Source organism: Syngnathus floridae, chromosome 2 (genome assembly GCF_059516105.1).
Source record: "Syngnathus floridae isolate MCC-2025c chromosome 2, RoL_Sflo_1.0, whole genome shotgun sequence".
In the NCBI taxonomy this organism is placed as follows: domain Eukaryota; kingdom Metazoa; phylum Chordata; class Actinopteri; order Syngnathiformes; family Syngnathidae; genus Syngnathus; species Syngnathus floridae.
Genome location: NC_142414.1, coordinates 18,253,887 through 18,271,826, shown reverse-complemented (window position 1 = coordinate 18,271,826; position 17,940 = coordinate 18,253,887). Strand labels below are relative to the sequence as shown.

General features: G+C 41.1%; 1 protein-coding gene across 2 annotated transcripts in view; it reads left to right on the top strand.

Moving 5' to 3' along the window:
- The first annotated feature begins 203 nt into the window (after positions 1 to 203).
- The window catches only part of LOC148402364 (XK-related protein 7-like), a 38,995-nt gene continuing 21,258 nt past the window's right edge, over positions 204 to 17,940 (top strand). The window contains exons 1-7 of one of the 2 annotated variants that reach the window (XM_088400472.1): positions 204 to 373; positions 467 to 521; positions 5,717 to 5,809; positions 6,464 to 6,607; positions 7,143 to 7,270; positions 7,342 to 7,478; positions 9,251 to 12,328. In XM_088400472.1, coding sequence (XP_088256598.1) covers positions 11,733 to 12,328 — 596 coding nt within the window. In that variant the 5' untranslated portion in view covers positions 204 to 373; positions 467 to 521; positions 5,717 to 5,809; ... (2 more) ...; positions 7,342 to 7,478; positions 9,251 to 11,732. The remainder of the gene's footprint in view (positions 374 to 466; positions 522 to 5,716; positions 5,810 to 6,463; positions 6,608 to 7,142; positions 7,271 to 7,341; positions 7,479 to 9,250; positions 12,329 to 17,940) is intronic. The other variant, XM_088400481.1, reaches the window with a different exon arrangement.

Genomic DNA, 17,940 nt, shown 5'->3' with positions numbered 1-17,940 from the left:
ATGGCCGAGTAAATTTGGTTGTCTCTCCCTGTACATGCCCTGTGACTGACCAGCGATCAATCCAGATTGAATACGATAAGCGGTATCGAAAAGGAATGGATTGATGTTTTTCATTAAGGCTGCGGCGCATAATGAGTTGAGTGCACATGTTGCGCAATGTTGTGTGTTTACGCAGATAAAAAGCACTGTGGTGTCATAAAAGCCGTTCAAAGAGTGCGACATCGACTTGATGAACTCATCACAGTTTTCTGGTGTGGGGGTGGCCTGTATGGTCCATGTGATGGCAAGGAAAATAGCCCAGAATGTTTGGGGGGAGGAATTCCACAGACGTTTTGATGTCCATGTGTTTTTGAGAGAGCGAGACAGATGAAGGGTGAGTGACAATATCAGAGAGTTGGAGGGGTTTTCCCATGTTTATTATTTGGACATGTGTGCGTGTGTGTGTGTGTGTGTGTGTGTCCTGCAGCTGAAGTTATGAAGGCGCCTACTGCAAAGTGGGATTTCTTCAGTGCACAGTAATGGTAAATGGTAAAGACCCAGCTTGGACACCTCATTTTGTCTTAGCACTAGCTACAGTGCTACTAGATGGACAGTCGATTATTAAAGGGGAATTTAAATAAGAAAATTCCTTTGCGTCCCCACTAGTCTAAACACAACTTCTGACTACTATTGCGTTTGTGGAATATGAATTAAGCAGCAAAATCCAAATGAGCTTTAGACAAAAGGCCTGCGAATATCACATCACCAAAATGAGAAAACGGCTGAACTTATCCCAACTATCCTTAAGTAGGAGTCAGAGTACACCCTGGACTGGTTACCAGTCTATGACAGGGCCCACATGGACAAAAAAGAGCAAAACACATGTTTCATGAATCGAAGTTTTGGCTTAAGAGAACAAATGCCAAAAGAATAAGGTTTTGACCTTTTCTGCCTTAAGGCTTTCCTTTTACTAAAATCCTCGTTACCAACTAACATGAACTATTTTTGGACACAAATCTGCCAAATTTTAACTCAGCATCATGCGTGGACCAGCATGTGAACTCTGCCTGGACTGGATGTTGTCACGAGGGCGTTCCGCTCGGCTTTTCCCTTCTTCCAACCCCCGCCACTTCCTGTTTCCTGTCCCTGCAGGAAGTAGCTCTGCACTCACTTCCTGTCAGTGGGGGAGTTCACGGGACGTGAGTAAATTTGGTATGAGGAATGAGGTCACTGCACATTTTTTAAAATGTGCACATTTTTATTTCAAGCATGGGAGAAAAACTGAGGGCGCTCAGAAAGACGGACAATCTAAAGCGGCGCTGAAAAAAGTTTTGTTCTTTACTCTCCTCCACTGAGCATTACAAGTGTTACATAGAATCCTAAAGTCGACCTATAATATCTCTTGTATCAAGTTGGCCATAATTTCCTTAAACTGGTTAATTTTTTTTTTTTGTATTCTTTTTGATACTTATTTCAATAAATAACACTGGTCAACCGACACTGTTTTATTCAAAGATGGCTTTATGTCCTTAAACCAGCAACCAGCAACTGGAGGCCCACTTTTGGAGTGGTACACACACACGCACATATTTTTCATTCTTCATCCCCAAATATCTTGGCCCATCTTTTCTGTTTAAAAATGAAATGTAGTCATTGAGCACAAAAAGTTTACCCACCCCTTGTCTAGATGGACATGAAAATGTCACATTGTCATCTGTTTTTTTTTTTTTTTTCCTTTCAACTTTGTCTTTAGTTATTTTATTGACAAACATTTTTTGGTTCACATTTGACAAATGAACTGCACTGATCCTAATGACCAGATCACTCGTATGCCTCCTCCTTTCATAGCTCTCTTCATGCACTGCGAGCCAAGGTGTGGGTGGTTTGGTGGCCTTGGCTCCCAAGGTCTCGTGGGCTGCGGGTTGAGATCCCGAGCCGCAAGAAGCCACTGACTAGTGGAGGCCATCTATCACCGTGCTAACAGCCAACCGAGCAGCCGGCCAGAATCTGAGTCAGCATAAAGTTTATTTCTGGTCTTGTTGAACAAGTAGCGAGTCAAGGGTGCGTTTTATCGCTTGGCCATATGGTTGGTGAAATACATTAGATTGTATATCATTTCAGAACTTATAAATATAAAGTATTTTTGGCTTCTGACACTGAAGTGCTTAATGTTAGTTTCCATTTTTTGGTTTTCCTAGACTTTGATTTATTGCTGTTCGGTAAATAAGGGATTTTCTTTAAAAATGTCAATATATTTTGTGTTTGCTAATTCTATTCTATTTTCAAATAGATTTTAGTTTTTCTTCAAAGGGCCGAAAGTATTGTCTTCAACAAGTTAGAAGTAACATTCAACCTTGATTAAAAAGCATTTACACTTTATCTTTATTCGTTCAAACACCCTTAAAAATGCTGGATTGAAAACAACTAAGAAGTTGGGTACATTTGATGAAACAACATATGTTTTGTACAAAACAAGCCAATTTGTTGGGTTGTTTGTTTTTTTGCAAGAATAACCCAAAGTTGGGTCATATTGACGCAACTTCCTGTATCGGCCTAGCCGTTTTAAGGGACCATATAGACTCTATATGGTCCCTTAAAACAGCTAGGCTCTATGTTATAGAGTCTATATGGTCTATATTATAGACCATACAAAAATTTATATTTGGGTGGGGGTGTGGGGGATTACATTAGGGGCCATTTTATACTCAGGATATTATAACCAGGAAATTGGACCAGGAAACCTTCCAATGCGAAATATGGTTCCATTGTACAATCATAATCTTTCTCAGTGGATCGGTGATCAGTATCTAACACTTTTTGATTGCTAGTTTTCCTGACTGTGTGTGTGTTTTAACTTGTGTGTGTCGTGTTGTCTCTGCTCTAATCAATTAGTTTGAGATGTCCAAAGGCGGACAAAAAGTAGGATAAAAGTAAGAGATAGCATACCGTGAGGCATTTTTAGCAATGAAGGCTCTTTGTGATCCAGAGCGTCTATTTCGAAACCCTCAACTTAAGCGTTCTTGCTATTTGCGTGTCCAAACTTTCTGTTATAGTTCAGAATATTTATCTTTCTGGCTGGATCGGTCTCCCTAAATCGTCATGCGTGGGTCTAAACACTGGCTTTGTGAGCATTGCAGTGATGTGGAAATATGGCTAAAATTAAATGGAATTTCAGCCCGTCTTTCTATATTTGTGCGTCGCTGGTTTTGTCACTATAAGAGGCCCTGACGCCACGTGGGAGGGTGTGCGGCGTGGCGACCCAGCGTGACGCCGCGGTGAGCGTGCACAACTGCCAGCAGACGCAAAGAGAAAGTGTGGGAAACTGAAAAAAGAACAGAAGAGGAAAAAATATCCCAGAGAGGAGTCAGACTAAAAATAAGCTCTTTATGTTGTGTATTGATATACTCAACGTCTGGACTAGGAATCGTTCAGTTGGTTAAATGAACCACAGATGGATAGGTTGTTTTCAATAAATTAAAAAAAAAAAAACTGTTAACAAAAAATCTGGAGCTTAACTTTGATAGCAACTTTATGTAACTTTCCGTGTAGGTTTTTTTTAGTCGTTTTTGAAGGGAGAAGTTCATTTTGACTTATAATATTTTATATGCCAAAAATAATCACATGAATTGCGAACTTTAATGGATGTTAACAGTCTCTGTGGTCGTTTTACGGGATCCAGGGACACTGGCGCAAAAAAAAAAATGCTACTCATACGAGAAATTGGGCGCCATTGTTTTTGTTTGTCCTCACTTTTCCCATCTTAGGTTTCCCCCTACAAGCTATTCCCAACATATCATCGGCGGCGTCTATGTATGTGTGTGCGCGAGCGTGTGTGCGTCTGGAGCCACGAGATGGAGTGTGTGGTTAGCCGCTTGGTGTGTTCAGGGACTGAGGGGCACCTCGCTCGCTCTCATAGTCTGTTGCTGGCTCTCTCTCTCTGTCATTTGGCTGCCGGTACAGGTCATGTGACCACCATGTGTAAAGGATTTAGTCCACCGCAACTCATACATTAGTGCTTCATATCCGACCTGATTATTCCCATCACGTCCCACTGGAAACGCCAAAGTCTAATGCCCTAAGGTTGCATGATTTGGAATTTGACCAACATTTTTGGGGAAGAAAATTCACACAAAAATTTGCAGCCTGAACGGCCGTCACTCAATATTGACACGCAAGAGCTCAGCGAGCTTCAAACGATTGACTGCATGTGTTTTAATTCGGCTTGTTGGTTTTTTTGTGTGACAGTGTAAAAAGAGGTGTACAATGAAAATACAGCTCAAGAAAAAAATGATTACTTTCTTTTATTTTGCTATTTATAGTACAGTCATGACCAGAGGCATGTGCTCAAAATTCAAAAGGGGGTGAGGTTTCTATGGTTTCTGTAGAAATTATTATTATTATTATTATTATTATTCACATTTTAGAGGGCCTAAACATAAACAAAAAAAATGTAGTTTATTATCATTGATGAAATTATAACATTAGCACAAAATGCTAATTTGTGGCCAATCAACACAAATGTCTAGCTCCCAACTGAATACTTGGGCAAGCAAAGTAAGAATGGCTCCTTTTCTGAAAATTATAAGGTTGAAGTAGAAGCTGGTGCTTCTAACAATGGACAGGAAAATGATCAAAGTCAGGCTGAATTTACTAGGCTGGGAATAAGTCAGAAAGACATTCTCAAAAAGCAGATAAGAACAGAATTCTGAATGGCAATTTGATTAGCACATGAGCCCAGGATGACTAATTTCCAAATACTGAGCTTTTTTTTTTTAAACTGTGTTCCATACATGTTGCATTTGCCAAGCCATGAGCACAAAGTAAAAACGACTACATATGTTTATGTAAACTGAATATTTGGGTTTTATTGTATTGACTCTGTTGTCATACGTTACAATTTATGATGCTTCCATTTTTCGGTGAAATGTTAAAACAATGCTGAGATTCTTTTGCCTGGAGCTCAGATACGGCTGACGGGATAGGGGGGTGATATGAGAGTGAGGGAGGGAAGAGTCACGGGAAATGGAGGAAACCCCGACAATAAACATCCTCTTGGAGGAAACCCCTCTGACACAGCAGCAGGTGTTTCGCTATCCCTCATAGGTTAAAGATAATAAAAGAGAACAGACGTACAGTAAACATCAGAGTGTGAGTCCAGTGACTCACTTCAGAAGGAAGCAACACCTGTGAATCATTGACACGGTTATTGCACAAATTTGCCGGACATGAGGTAAAAATTAAACACAGTTTGCAAATTTACTCCTTCCAAGGAATCATTTTGCAAGTGGTGACCACAGATCATTTCCCTCGATTCATCTCCGTGGCTGTTTTCATTGAAAGCAGGCTAAGCAGGCCCTCAAACTGTTTCCAAAACAATAGTTTGAGTTAAATCGCATTTTTAAATTGAAAGTTATTATGCCTAGTGTCTTGTGACCATGTGACACGATTTTTTTTGTCTTTTTTTGCCCTTTCAAAATGTCGGTTTTACAGCAAGTGGGTGAATAAGTTTTGTTTGCTTATGCATGGTACACCTTAAAAATGATGGTTTAAATAGAATGGGGTTTCAAAAGAACACAAAGTTGGGTCAAATTGACCTAATTTCTGGGTTGGTCCAATTTTTGACACAGTGAGCTTCTACCTTGTCATATTTAAGCCAAGTGCAAAATGAATATAGAAAAAACTGCATGTTTCCAATGTCTAATGTTCTTTGAGTTCCATTTTTTGGGTTGTCCATTAGTGCAACGACTGACAAGATTTCCAAGATGGCTGTACACATGAAACCACACTTGTAAAAGCGTCCCAGAAAATATGGTTCTGAAAGACTCAGAAAGTAAGTTGTGCTTCTACTTGGGTGCCAGCGCATCTGCATGTCACTATAAGTCAATGTTTTCATCATCTTTCATGAAATATTGATAGATTCCACAGATGTTTGAAATGAAGTAAATCTGAGGAAAACCCCGATTTTATTAAGTACAAGCATTCAAAAGAAGTAATCATTGCCATATAAATCACTGCTATAAATCTGCCCGGTTTTAGTGCCACCATAAAACTTTAGATCGTTTAAAATGCAAAATGACAACAACAACAAAAAAAAGAAAGTTTGCCCACTCTAGTTTTCAGTGGTGCGATAATACGATAATTTGGGACAAACAAATACATTTTGCTGTAACAAATCAAAGTTTGCTATTTTGGTCCAAATTTACCATTTTTTTCAGTGCGGTAGGATGAAGCGGTATCGACCAGGGTTAGGCAACTGGCGGCCTGTGAGCCACATGTTGCCTGCGAGCACATTCTGCGTTGATTAATTTGATTGATTAATTTTCCAAAAATGTATTTTTTTTTTATTTAAAGAAGACGTCAACCCCAATCTTTCTTTGTAATGATATGTTCCACAGAATTCAGCCTAGCTCGTCAAAACACTGCTCAGAATAATATTTCATGTGTGGAATATGAGTTAAGCAGCATAATTTTTTATCCATCTCAGGGGGCAGCCATTTTGCCACTTGCTGTCGACTGAAAATGACATCACAGCTGCCAGGTCTCAGGTCACAACCAATAACAGCTCAGCTTCAGGAAACTGGTGACGACACTGATCTTCACCACCTGAACAAATCTCAGCATCTCAGTGGTGGGTGAATTACTGGTGTGATGATGCTTTCCTTTTTTTAAGTACAGCTAAAACAATGGATATGATAATTGATTTCAGGACTTATCCATCTTGCCCACCCACACAGAGTTATATAAAAGGGAACCTCATAAAAAAAATACTTAGCAATTTAACTATCTGAGAACAATAATCAACAGCCATCTCAGATTTGAGGCAAACTGCGAGGCCAACTGCAAGATGTGATTGCAAATCGCTACTTCCTAAGGAATGATATCCTTATTTCAGTCTGTTCTTGCTTCTGCTTTTATTGCCTCTTGTGGCAGTGCTGGAGTGCCAAAAAAAGAGGGCACACTGTTAACATAGAGAGGGTAGCTGGAAAAGTCATCAGTGTCCCACAAATTCCTATGATGACTTCATTTTTACATATTTTCACTTCTCTGAGGTCACATGAATAAATATGCCCCTTTCCCCGCAGAGAGAGCGTGGAGTAGCAATCAGCCATATTGATGGAGTGCTTTGCCTTTGTGGCTGTGTACCTCTCCCCTTTTACCAACAGATGGCGGCAGCTGACAGTCACACATGATAAATACATGCAGCAGCATGGTCGGAGAGTCCTTACTATGTTTGCCTCAGCCTGTGTTCAAGGTTCAAATTTTGGAGTTTGCGTCATCCCTCCCCCTTCAGGTACAGTCCTACTTGTCCCACATTCCAAACACGTGCAGGTTAGATTCACAGAAAGCTAAATTTGTCTGTAGGTGGTGGCGTGAACGTGAGCATGAATATTTATTTGTCTGTATGAGCTCTGAGACCATTCCAGGGTGCACCTTGCCTTTTATGCTTTGGACAGGCTGTGCAGGTGACTCTAATAAGAACAAGCAGAAGATAGATGTGGGTAAGGATAATCTCATTTCATTTGTCAGTTAATTCCCACTAACTCCTCTTTCTCAATATCAATCAGTCAGTGGTCGCCATTTGAGAATAACCATTTCAATAATATCCCAAGTTAATCTTCAAAACCCTAACAGAGATAATAACGTTCATTCTTTATTAACACTGAAAAATATTAATTTATCAGTGCAGTATGTATATTTATTTTCATAGTTTTTCACATGTGCACATTTCTGAAGCATCATACTGTGTTTCTCAAGTTTTGTAACATCGGTGGGTAAAAATAGTGCTTCCATAAAAGTGATAAGAAAAACAAGACAATGATTCTAAGGGTTACTGCATATTCTGAAAATCGACACATTTATAGTAAACAAAATGGAAAATATGACATTCTCTAATTGAGCGAAAAAGAGAGTCATTAAAACGGAATATTTTAGCGTGTGCGAGGGGAGAAATAGTCTTTCATAGTCATCCATCTTCTCTCGTCGAGAGCTCATTTATATCATAAGGAGACGAGTACCATTTTTGGACTCGAGTAATTCATCCCTCACTGCTGAGGCTAAATAATTAAAGCCACCATAGTGACATTCTAGGAAAAGGCCAGCGGCTAATGTTGGGAATTCATATGGTTTTATGTATATGTAGAAAAATGTGTTAAATATCATTAATTAAAAAAAAAAGCATACAGAATATCATTACTGTTTGATGACCTCATAAATCCAATTCATGATGATTTAAAGTTTGTACTATATGCAGTATGTACCATACCGTCCATTCTTGCGTTCAACGTGAAAAGAGAATTTACCACATCTGGTGCTAAATCTGTCTTACAGCCGTTGTGTGTTTTTATGAAGTATTGCACTCAGCTGTAAAACAGTTTTTATTCCTCCTGTGAAAATAGAAATGGGACTTCAGGGTTGATACACACTCTGCGATGTCTAATGACGGTCGTATATTTCTTTATAAATCATTTTTGCTGGGAGGTAACACGGTGGTTAGCATGTTTGCAGCACAGTCTGGAGATTCTGGTTCAAATTACCTTCAGGCTGGCTTCGTTGTCAATTTTTTTTGCGTATCTCTGATTTCCTAACGCATCAAGCTGTTATTAAAGGCAAGAGTAGTTTTATTTATGGTGCGCAGTAAGGGAAAGAAGTCATGTGCGCTTTATTATGGGATCAGTGCCACCAGCCTGCAGAGGCTCTCAATCAGTGACACCCAAGCAAGGAAACATCAATCACCTCTCAGACTGAGTGATGGATTTATTTGACACTCGGGGTAGTGTTTACTTGCAGGCATTGGATTTAGTGAGAGTAACAACATCAACTGAGTTGAACTCAAGTACATAAAATAGAATACGGTATACTAAAAACCACTTGGGAATCAAACAGATGTTCTTTAGTCTAATCAGTGATCACTTGGTGAGGCCAACACACAATTTAATGAGTTTGTTTCTTTAATGACTGGAGCCCCCAGGAGGAAAGAAACAAGCCCTTATATTGCTTTTGCTAAAGTTTGCTATTAGCAAGTGTTAATGATGTGTGGACTGAGATTAATGCATATTTAGCTACGTTTGATAAAGATTAGCAAGTATGTCGCTTTAGAGGAAGAACCACTCAAAATGTCTTGATGAGTTCATCAAGTTTGGAATGACCGAAGCTCAAATGGGCTGCTTCACATGCTAAGTAGCTGAGGGTGCGAGCCTTCAACTCAGCCACATCAGGCTTTTCAAACTCGTAAATTCATGTTCTTTATTATCTTGGGATTTTTTTCCCGCAGCTTTTACAGAATTAACTTGGCTCCGACCAGTTTAGCAAATCATCAGGAAGACCTGGATAAAAACCAAAGAAAATAACTTCTGGAAATGTCAAAACCAAACAACTACTGTAAGTACAACAAAGTGATTCCAAGGATTTCCTTGGACAGGTAGGCAATATTTTTTTCCAGATATGTACGAGAGAAATTACATTCTTCTCAGCTACAGTACTACCTTTAACTTTAACAATATTTTGGGGAAATATGACACCACCAAAAGTGGTCTGCATAAGATTGGATCCATAAAACTAGGTCATGAGGCATGTCATGTGGCAATCCACAGGGTTCCGCGTTCAGCCCACTTTTTATTTTACATAGTACATCACGCCCTTTGCTTGTGTTATTGACAGACATGAAATGTCTGTGCTGATGATGACTCACGACTTGTATTAAGTAATGTATTATATATAAAGTTCATCCAAGGTTGCCAGTAGGTCGGCATAGAAAAGTTAGGGCCGTTAGCTTTTGTTTTGAGAATGTTGTCTACTCACTCTCTGCTGTCATAAAAGGAACCGAAGGGCTTGTGGCAGAACAATCATTAAAAACACATGACAATACAACATGTTCTCATTTTTCATTAATGCACAGTTAAATGTACATGGAGGCAAAACTGCACCTGCTTCTTGATTTTCTTCTTTTTTTTTTTTTTAAACCTCGGAAACATTGATATTTGGTGCCAATGTCTCAACATTGGACAATGTGATAATAATAGAAATTTCGTTGCATTTCATGTTTCTTATGCTTCCTTTATATTTGAAGAGATTTTAATATGGATTTCTAGACATAAAATCAATATTTAAAGAAGGGGTGGAGCACTGCGGATACATACAAAATCCCTGGGATTCAGTGTATATGATTACGCACTGATCTGAGACCTTTTAATGAGCTTCCTGTTCTCTCAAACTCATCGTGACTCATTTATTAGGAGCTGTGCGGCTTTTTTACTGCCACTCTTGAGAAAAGCAAACAGGAAATAGTAGGACGTGCATGGGAGGAAGCCTTTACAATTTGCTGTGTGAATAAATTATTTTTTTGTATTCATTAAGAGAGAAAAAGAAGCATTCACCCCCTCCCTGTAATATGCTCATTATAGCATTGATAAAACACATCATTTAATTCGGGTCAAGTCTTTACTGCCAGATGTAACCGTGCAGTTTAGTTGGCACATTGCATTGTCGCTGGGCTTAAACTTGGACAAGAGAATGAAGGGAGGTGAACAACTACAGACAATTTGGAGACCCCCGTGATTGGCCTCATCATACTTGTGTCGCACAGCTACTGGAGCTTGTCCAATTAAAAACATCACGGCATGCAGGGCAATATTGCACGCAATGATGGAGCTCGCAGTGAGGTTGGATGTTTGGATGCCCGTCGTAATTTGTGGGTTTGAAGGAAGCTACACTTTCATTTCTTTGCGAGAACATTAAGTGTGAGGCGGGAAATTGCCCAATTTTACCTCATTGGTCAAAAGTTCGAAGCCATGGTTAACCTGTTCTTTCTTTGATGACATTGGTAAATTAAATACTCTACAATTACATCTCAGAAAGTCTGATAACACTTCTACAAGTAACACCAGTAAGAACTAGCAGGACAAGCCTTTATCAATATAATGTTAAAAAAAAAACATTTTGTTCTAATTCATGTTGATTCATAATGGTAAATTGTTAAAATGTTATAAGATGATGTGCTCTATTTTCATAGGCCAAACACACGTTTTGATGTTTTGAAAATATTTTGAAGAAAATGTATGTACAGTGTTTGTCAGTAATTTCTGTTTTGGGTAATACAAACATTTCAATGCATTTCAATGATCGGAAATTATATGCAGATTTAAACGGGTTCACTGTTGAAATCTTGATACTATCAAACTATAAAAACCATAAAGGTTTGTCGTTTTGAAGGGACAGTGACAACTTGAAACAGTCCTGGGAGCTCCGTGTTTAAAAACAAAATGCATCTGTTGGTCTTTGAAAGGTCATGAGGGAATCTTGAAACATGCGCTGAAAGAGTTAAACGGCCTCGGAATAATCATAAGGTACATAAGTAAATGTTGGGAAACGCTGTTCCAACACCATCACGTCCAGTAGGCGGCGTTTGACCTTTGTTGCAATATTTCATTTTGTTGAACATGTTCATGCGTGCAATTTCTTAACTTGATCATTTTGGGTTGTGCTTTTCTTTTCAGATACACGCGCGCCCCGCGACACTGCTATCCCCTCCAGTATTCTCCACGACGTCGAGAATTTATCTGCTGCCACATGCATGTGCTTTGCGTTGATTTTTGGAGACATATATTCAGAAAGCCGCTCAGGCTTTAACGAACGTTCCAAATGCTGCTTGGCGCTTAATTGGCTGCTGATGAGGCTATTTATGACGTCACCCCTCCTCTCCCTCCTCCTCCCCACCTCCATCACCTCTTCCGTCTTTCTCTCCTACCCCAAGCAACATGGCCGCTAAGTCTGATGGAGCAGCGGTGGCTGTGGAAGATGACAACCCGCCCAGGAGCCTCTCGGAACCAGGCCAAGCCACCCCCGCCGCCTCCACCGCGGCCGCCGCCCGGCCCCGGTGCGCCCCCGCGGGCGGACAGGCGTACACGCTGCTGGACTGCTGCTGGGTTCTGTGCGCCCTTCTCGTCTTCTTCTCCGACGGCGCCACCGACCTGTGGCTGGCCGCCGACTACTACCTGCGAGACGACTACTGGTGGTTCGGCCTGACACTAGTCTTCGTCGTGGTGCCGTCCGCCGTCGTGCAGGTCCTCAGTTTCAGGTGGTTCGTGTACGACTACTCCGAGCTGAGCGGCGCGGACGCAGCGGCGGGAGCGGCGAGCGAAGCAACCAGCGACGCCGCTGTCGGAACCAAGGACAGCGTCCAGCGCAGCGCGGGTGCGGCGGCGAGCAACGCGGCGAACGCGACCGCCGTCCCCGCGCCCTCTTGCGCCTCGGCAGCGACCGAGAGAGGCGGGCGACCACGGAGATGTTGCACGGTCTGCATGTGGGTCTTTCAAACGGTGCTCCACGCCTTACAGCTGGGACAAGTGTGGAGGTAGGACATGCGTGCATGCTTTCGTGTGCGTGCGTGCGTTTGTGTGTGCGCGCTTTGGTAAATTTCATTCAATGCACACACGTGTCTGCAGTCTGCTTTCGCACACTCCTGCTATGATGCGTTCGCTTGCGCGTGTATACATGCATAGTTATACCTTGACTTACGAACTTAAGTCATTCTGCAATCAAGCTCAACAATATCAAAATTCCCAATTCAGATGAATTAATTGCCCGCAATCAGGGCTCCAAACTGCCCTCCCCCGAAATAGTGGCATTATTTTTCTTGAACATACCATTTCAGTGTGTACCCTGCCTTCTGCCCTAAGACTGCTGGGATAGGCTCCAGCATGCCCGCGACCCTCGTGAGGATAAGCACTTGAGGATGAATGAGAAGATGAATGAATGAATATTTTCTGTTGCTGTCCAAACTTCAGCTCCACACTTCAGCCCATCTATCAGTCAACACACAGACCACTGTGTTTTGAGACATGCAAATTCGAGTAAAATTGTGCGTATATCACATATATTTAAAAAAAAATTAGGCTAAATTATTTGTAAATGGTTTCCTAGCCCACTTTCGACCATTTTAGCTACGATCACAATTGGTGTGCTAGTGTGTTGTGTTTCTTTACAAGGTGACGTCGCCAACTACTGGCCCAGCAGGCGTATTATTGTTGTTTTGTCAGTGTTTGCAGCTCCGTGGGAATGTGTATTGTTTTTACAACATTGTAGTCTGTAAAAACGGTCCCCTTTTTTACTAGGCCATTGTCGTATAAACACACTTTTAAATTTCCAAGCTGCCAGCGCAACACAGACTGTCCCCCATTGACATAATCAACAGTAAAATAATTTACAGGTCCCAAAATTTTGCAGAACCACTCACAAAGGTAGTGGAAGATAAATTCAGTGCCACCGTTATTATCATTTAGTGTCCACATACTGCCACAAGTTGACATTTGCAATCAGTGCAGGTTCATGCAAAGTAGCTCGGGGGCACCAAAGTAGTAGTAGTACAAATAATCAAATTGCAGTAATTAACATTGATGCCATACTCAACTGAGGGGAGATCTCAACCAAGGCCACTTAAAGACAAACAACTGTTCACATAAGTCTTCAGTAAACCTAAAATTCATACTCACAATACCTTCTATGCAAAGTAAATATGAAAACTCGAACACAGAAGGATCACAGGCGACGTATCTGAGCCCATCTATGAATATACTCCACCCATGTGCACTTGCATGAAAATAGTGGCAGAGATTCAAAACAAGAGTTCTTAACAAGCTCAAAACAAGCTTTTGAGAAATAATTAGAATTTAAAGTAGCACAACACTACAGAAAATGTAGCTGTGTTTCCGTATGAGTATGCAGACAGTCAGTCGGATGGGAGGGGCGGGCGGTGTTTTAGCAGGTATTGTTGTCTTGGAGCAGTAAATAAAAGGATTTTTTCAAATCTTCCAAGTCACCTGTCAAAAAATATTCCAGTTATGCCGTCATTAATATTGTTCTAGTGGAGGCAAGATGTTCCGCTGCCAGGGACTATAAACCTATGAAAATAAATGAATACACGTTCAACTTAATCGTTTTATATTGTGGCAAATACTAATTACTTTTCAACAGAAATACTTGTGTACTGAATAAAATGAGGTGAGAGATGAGTGGCCGCAGCACAGTATTAAACTTTGCGATTCACTTTACGCCAGCTAATTTTGAAAGAGAGCATGTGGGATTTTACATTATTACATGCAGAGACGGTAATAAAGTGCATTAATAATCCACACTAACATGCTGAGAGATGCACATTAAGAATAAAGCGGCTGATGAGAATCTTGTGCTTAAAACAACGTGCTTCGTTAGCCAAAATATGAGAGAGATGATGCTGTTTGATGTGTACCTCTGCAAAGTTCAACCAGGACCATAAGGTTGTATGAATTTCCATCTGACAGTGTCAATCAAAACAGATGATTTCCTCTTGAATAATTGTATTGCAATCTGTACTAATGGCAACTTGACAGACTCATGTAAATTTGTGTTTATGTGCCATTTAGATTAAAATTGAGCCATTTGGTAATATGCCATTTCTGGCAAATTACACCAGAGATGGGCAATTTGACTTCACTTTTGGGTATGTTCTGATATTTCTTGTGAAAAGGTTTCAAAATAGGGGCACTAACAGGAAGGCTTGACAGAGTTTGGTAAATGTGACTTGTTAAGTGGAAAATGTTTTATCTCATATAATTGCCTATTAGTCCCTTCATGTCCTTGTTCAACTATTTATGCTCTTATACAGTGATCCCTCGCTACTTCGCGTTTCATTTATCGCGGCTTCACTACATCGCGGATTTTTTTTCCAAATTAAAAAAACATTTAAAAGTCAAAATACAACTTCTAAATTGAGGAACCATGTGTCTAACCTTTAGGACAATGTAGTATTGCTCCAAATGTTCATTTACATTCCTTTAGAAGTCCGTTTTTGCGTGTTAGCACGATCGCGAATTAGCGTCTTTCCGCTAACTCGTTTGCCTGCCCAGTACTTCTTATTGGTGACCGTACTTCGCAGATTTCACTTATCGCGGGTGGTTTTTGGAACCAATTATCCGCAACAAACGAGGGATTACTGTACTTGCTCAAATAAACACTGACCATGATCTTTTATGCACATTCATTTATAAATTTGATTTTTGATCAAATGCAAAACGAAGCTGATAGGAGAGAATTGTAAGTGTTTTTATATTTATACACTAATAAGTGTAAAATTGCGTATCTTCATCTTCTTCATGTGAACAAAAGTGGGCCAGTCTGAGCCCTGAAACTCCAGGGCTGAAAACGAGTCCCACTCTGGCCTTGGCTCTGCCTTTCAAGAGTCAGCCAGCCTGTCACAGCATTAGAATCAACAAAAAATTGAGATGTCTGCTCTTGCGTTAAAACTCTGCGCTTGTGCAGAAGAGAATGCAGACCATCGCTGATGGGGATACATTGTGGCCATAGAAAATCATACCGAGGGAATCATGGCCAAGGATGATTACAAATTAAGATAAACGAGGCCCTCGTGATTGTACATGATGTAAATTTTCAGACAATTCGATCAGTTCCTCTCTGCTCCAAACCAGATCAATCGATCCCAGAGAGAGTTGAACTGTCTGGACCCATTCCAAGCGGACCGATGGCTTTGAGTGGAGCATTGCCAGCTTGATTGTGCGTTTGTGTGCGTGTGTTATTGCCCTTGCATTTAATTTGAATTTTACCAGCCTGTAAAGTGGATGCTGTTAAAAGTGACTGCCACTGGCAACAAGAACTTGATGCCATTAAATGAATAAGCAAGTAGCAGAAGTGGCGTCTTCGGTTTTGATGAATTTATGACACTTTTGTGTTGGACTTGTGAAATAAGATGGCTTGGCTGGTGGTTTTGACATTTGTTGTTATTCTTTTGTGCTTTTTTTAGTGCAGCAAATGTAATTGAGCCTGGAGTATTCTGCTTAACGTTCGTCTCACCCGTCGACAGCGGTTAATTATGGCAGTAACATCCTTGCATGCTAAGTGGTCACACCTCATTTTGCCTTTAGTGAATGAGATATTTCCATTTCAGTCTCACCAATTGTATGACACCACAATTCCCTGGCTTGTCTAGTGATGTAGCGGTTGTCTCCAAACAAGCTAGTCTGAAAGCCTGCAGGCAGACCACCTCAGCTTTTGCAATTACAAATAATCAGACTTCTAGTCAAATTAAAATTTTGCTCTAGAGCCCATACAGTTTAACAAAAAAATTTCTGCGGTTAATAAAACAGACAGCGGCAATTTGTTGTCAGGTTGACCAAAGTGAAGCGCAGTTCAACTACCGTAATTTCCGGACTATAAGCCGCACCGGACTATAAGCCGCACCAGCTAAAATTCAGGGATATTTTAGTTTTTTTCATACATAAGCCGCACCGGACTATAAGCCGCACGTGCACATGAGTTTTTTACAAAGAAAGACAGTACACAGAAAGCCGTAAAAATCCATAAATACGCTGCGCCGCCATTTAAGCCTCAGGGTTCAAAGTACCGTATTTGCCGGTGTATTGGTCGACCTTTTTCGATCCAAAATCGACCGAAAAAAATCGACCTCGACTTATACACCGAGTCATAAAATTTAACTTCGTATTCATCGCTTCAAATGTGATGGTAACCAAGGCCGTTTCTCATGCATCTCATTGTGCGTTGCACTTAGAAAATTTGAACCGGGCGGCGTGCGCGAGTGCGCGGCCCGCTGGAAGTCGAATGAGGCGCCGCCACCACCTCCGCGGTGCTTATAAACAGCCGATCCGCTCGGCGGGGGCTATTTTCGGCCACTTGGCTCGTGCGCACGGCCTCCCGGATGTGCCGGGCGGGTGCGCGAGCTCGCCGGCCGCTGGAAGTCGAATGAGACGCCGCGACCACCTCCGCGGTGCTTATAAACAGCCGATCCGCTCGGCGGGGGCTATTTTCGGCCACTTGGCTCGTGCGCACGGCCTCCCGGATGTGCCGGGCGGGTGCGCGAGCTCGCCGGCCGCTGGAAGTCCAATGAGGCGCCGCGATCTCCTCCGCGGTGCTTATAAAGTGCCGATCCGCTCGGCTTGGAGCTATTTCCGGCCTCCCGTTGGTGCCGGGTGGCGTGCGCGAGCTCGCCGGCCGCGATCTCCTCCGCGGTGCTTATAAACAGCCGCATGCGCACGGCCTCCCGGAATTTGAACACATTTCGTCAATAAATTTCGCATATTGAATTTTGAAGTTTAATATAATGCAACAATTGAGCTCGACTTATACAAAGGATATATCATAAAATCGTAAATTTCCGTCGAATTTTAGGGGGTCGACTTATACACCGAGTCGACCTGTACACCGGCAAATACGGTAACCTTCTGAATAAAATGCATTAAAAGTTCACATTAATTACAACTTGTTTTTGGTAAGCAAAATGTCAGAAGAATTGAATTTAAATCCTGATTGATTGGGTTTTAATACAATGGAGATGGTCCAAACAGCACCACTGCTTTGTGTAATTTCTGAGTCACATGGCAGAGTAAGAGAAAGGGTTTAGAGCCCTTTGACGCAGGTCACCTAGCGTGCATTCCTACTAAAGCTCATAATAGTCACAAGCAACACAGGCAGAATAAGCAGCAGCCATAGTAGTGTTTCAAAATAGTATTTTTGTTTTGTTATTTAGTTTTTTTCTTCAAGATACCGCACAACAGTGGTCCACAGCCTTTTTACGAGTGTATAAAAGTGATCAAGATCACAAAAATCACGAAAAAAATCTTATATAAGCCGCACCTGACTATAAGCCGCAGGGTTCAAAATTTTGGGAAAAAGTCGCGGCTTATAGTCCGGAAATTACGGTAAAAAGAAAACTTCTGGCACGAGTCCTGTATGATGTAAGTCATGTGAAATAATCGGACTACCATTAAACTGCCTGCAGCATCACCGTGAACATCATCACTTGTTATCAAAGTTACATTTTGGGCCGCAGCTTTTCAAATATTTTAGTTTTCGGATAACTGACTGATAATTCTATCAAGTATTGGGATAAAAATAAAAAATATATTTTTGCTGGGTTAAAGAACAATTATGAATACAAAAGGGGAAAATAACATTTTA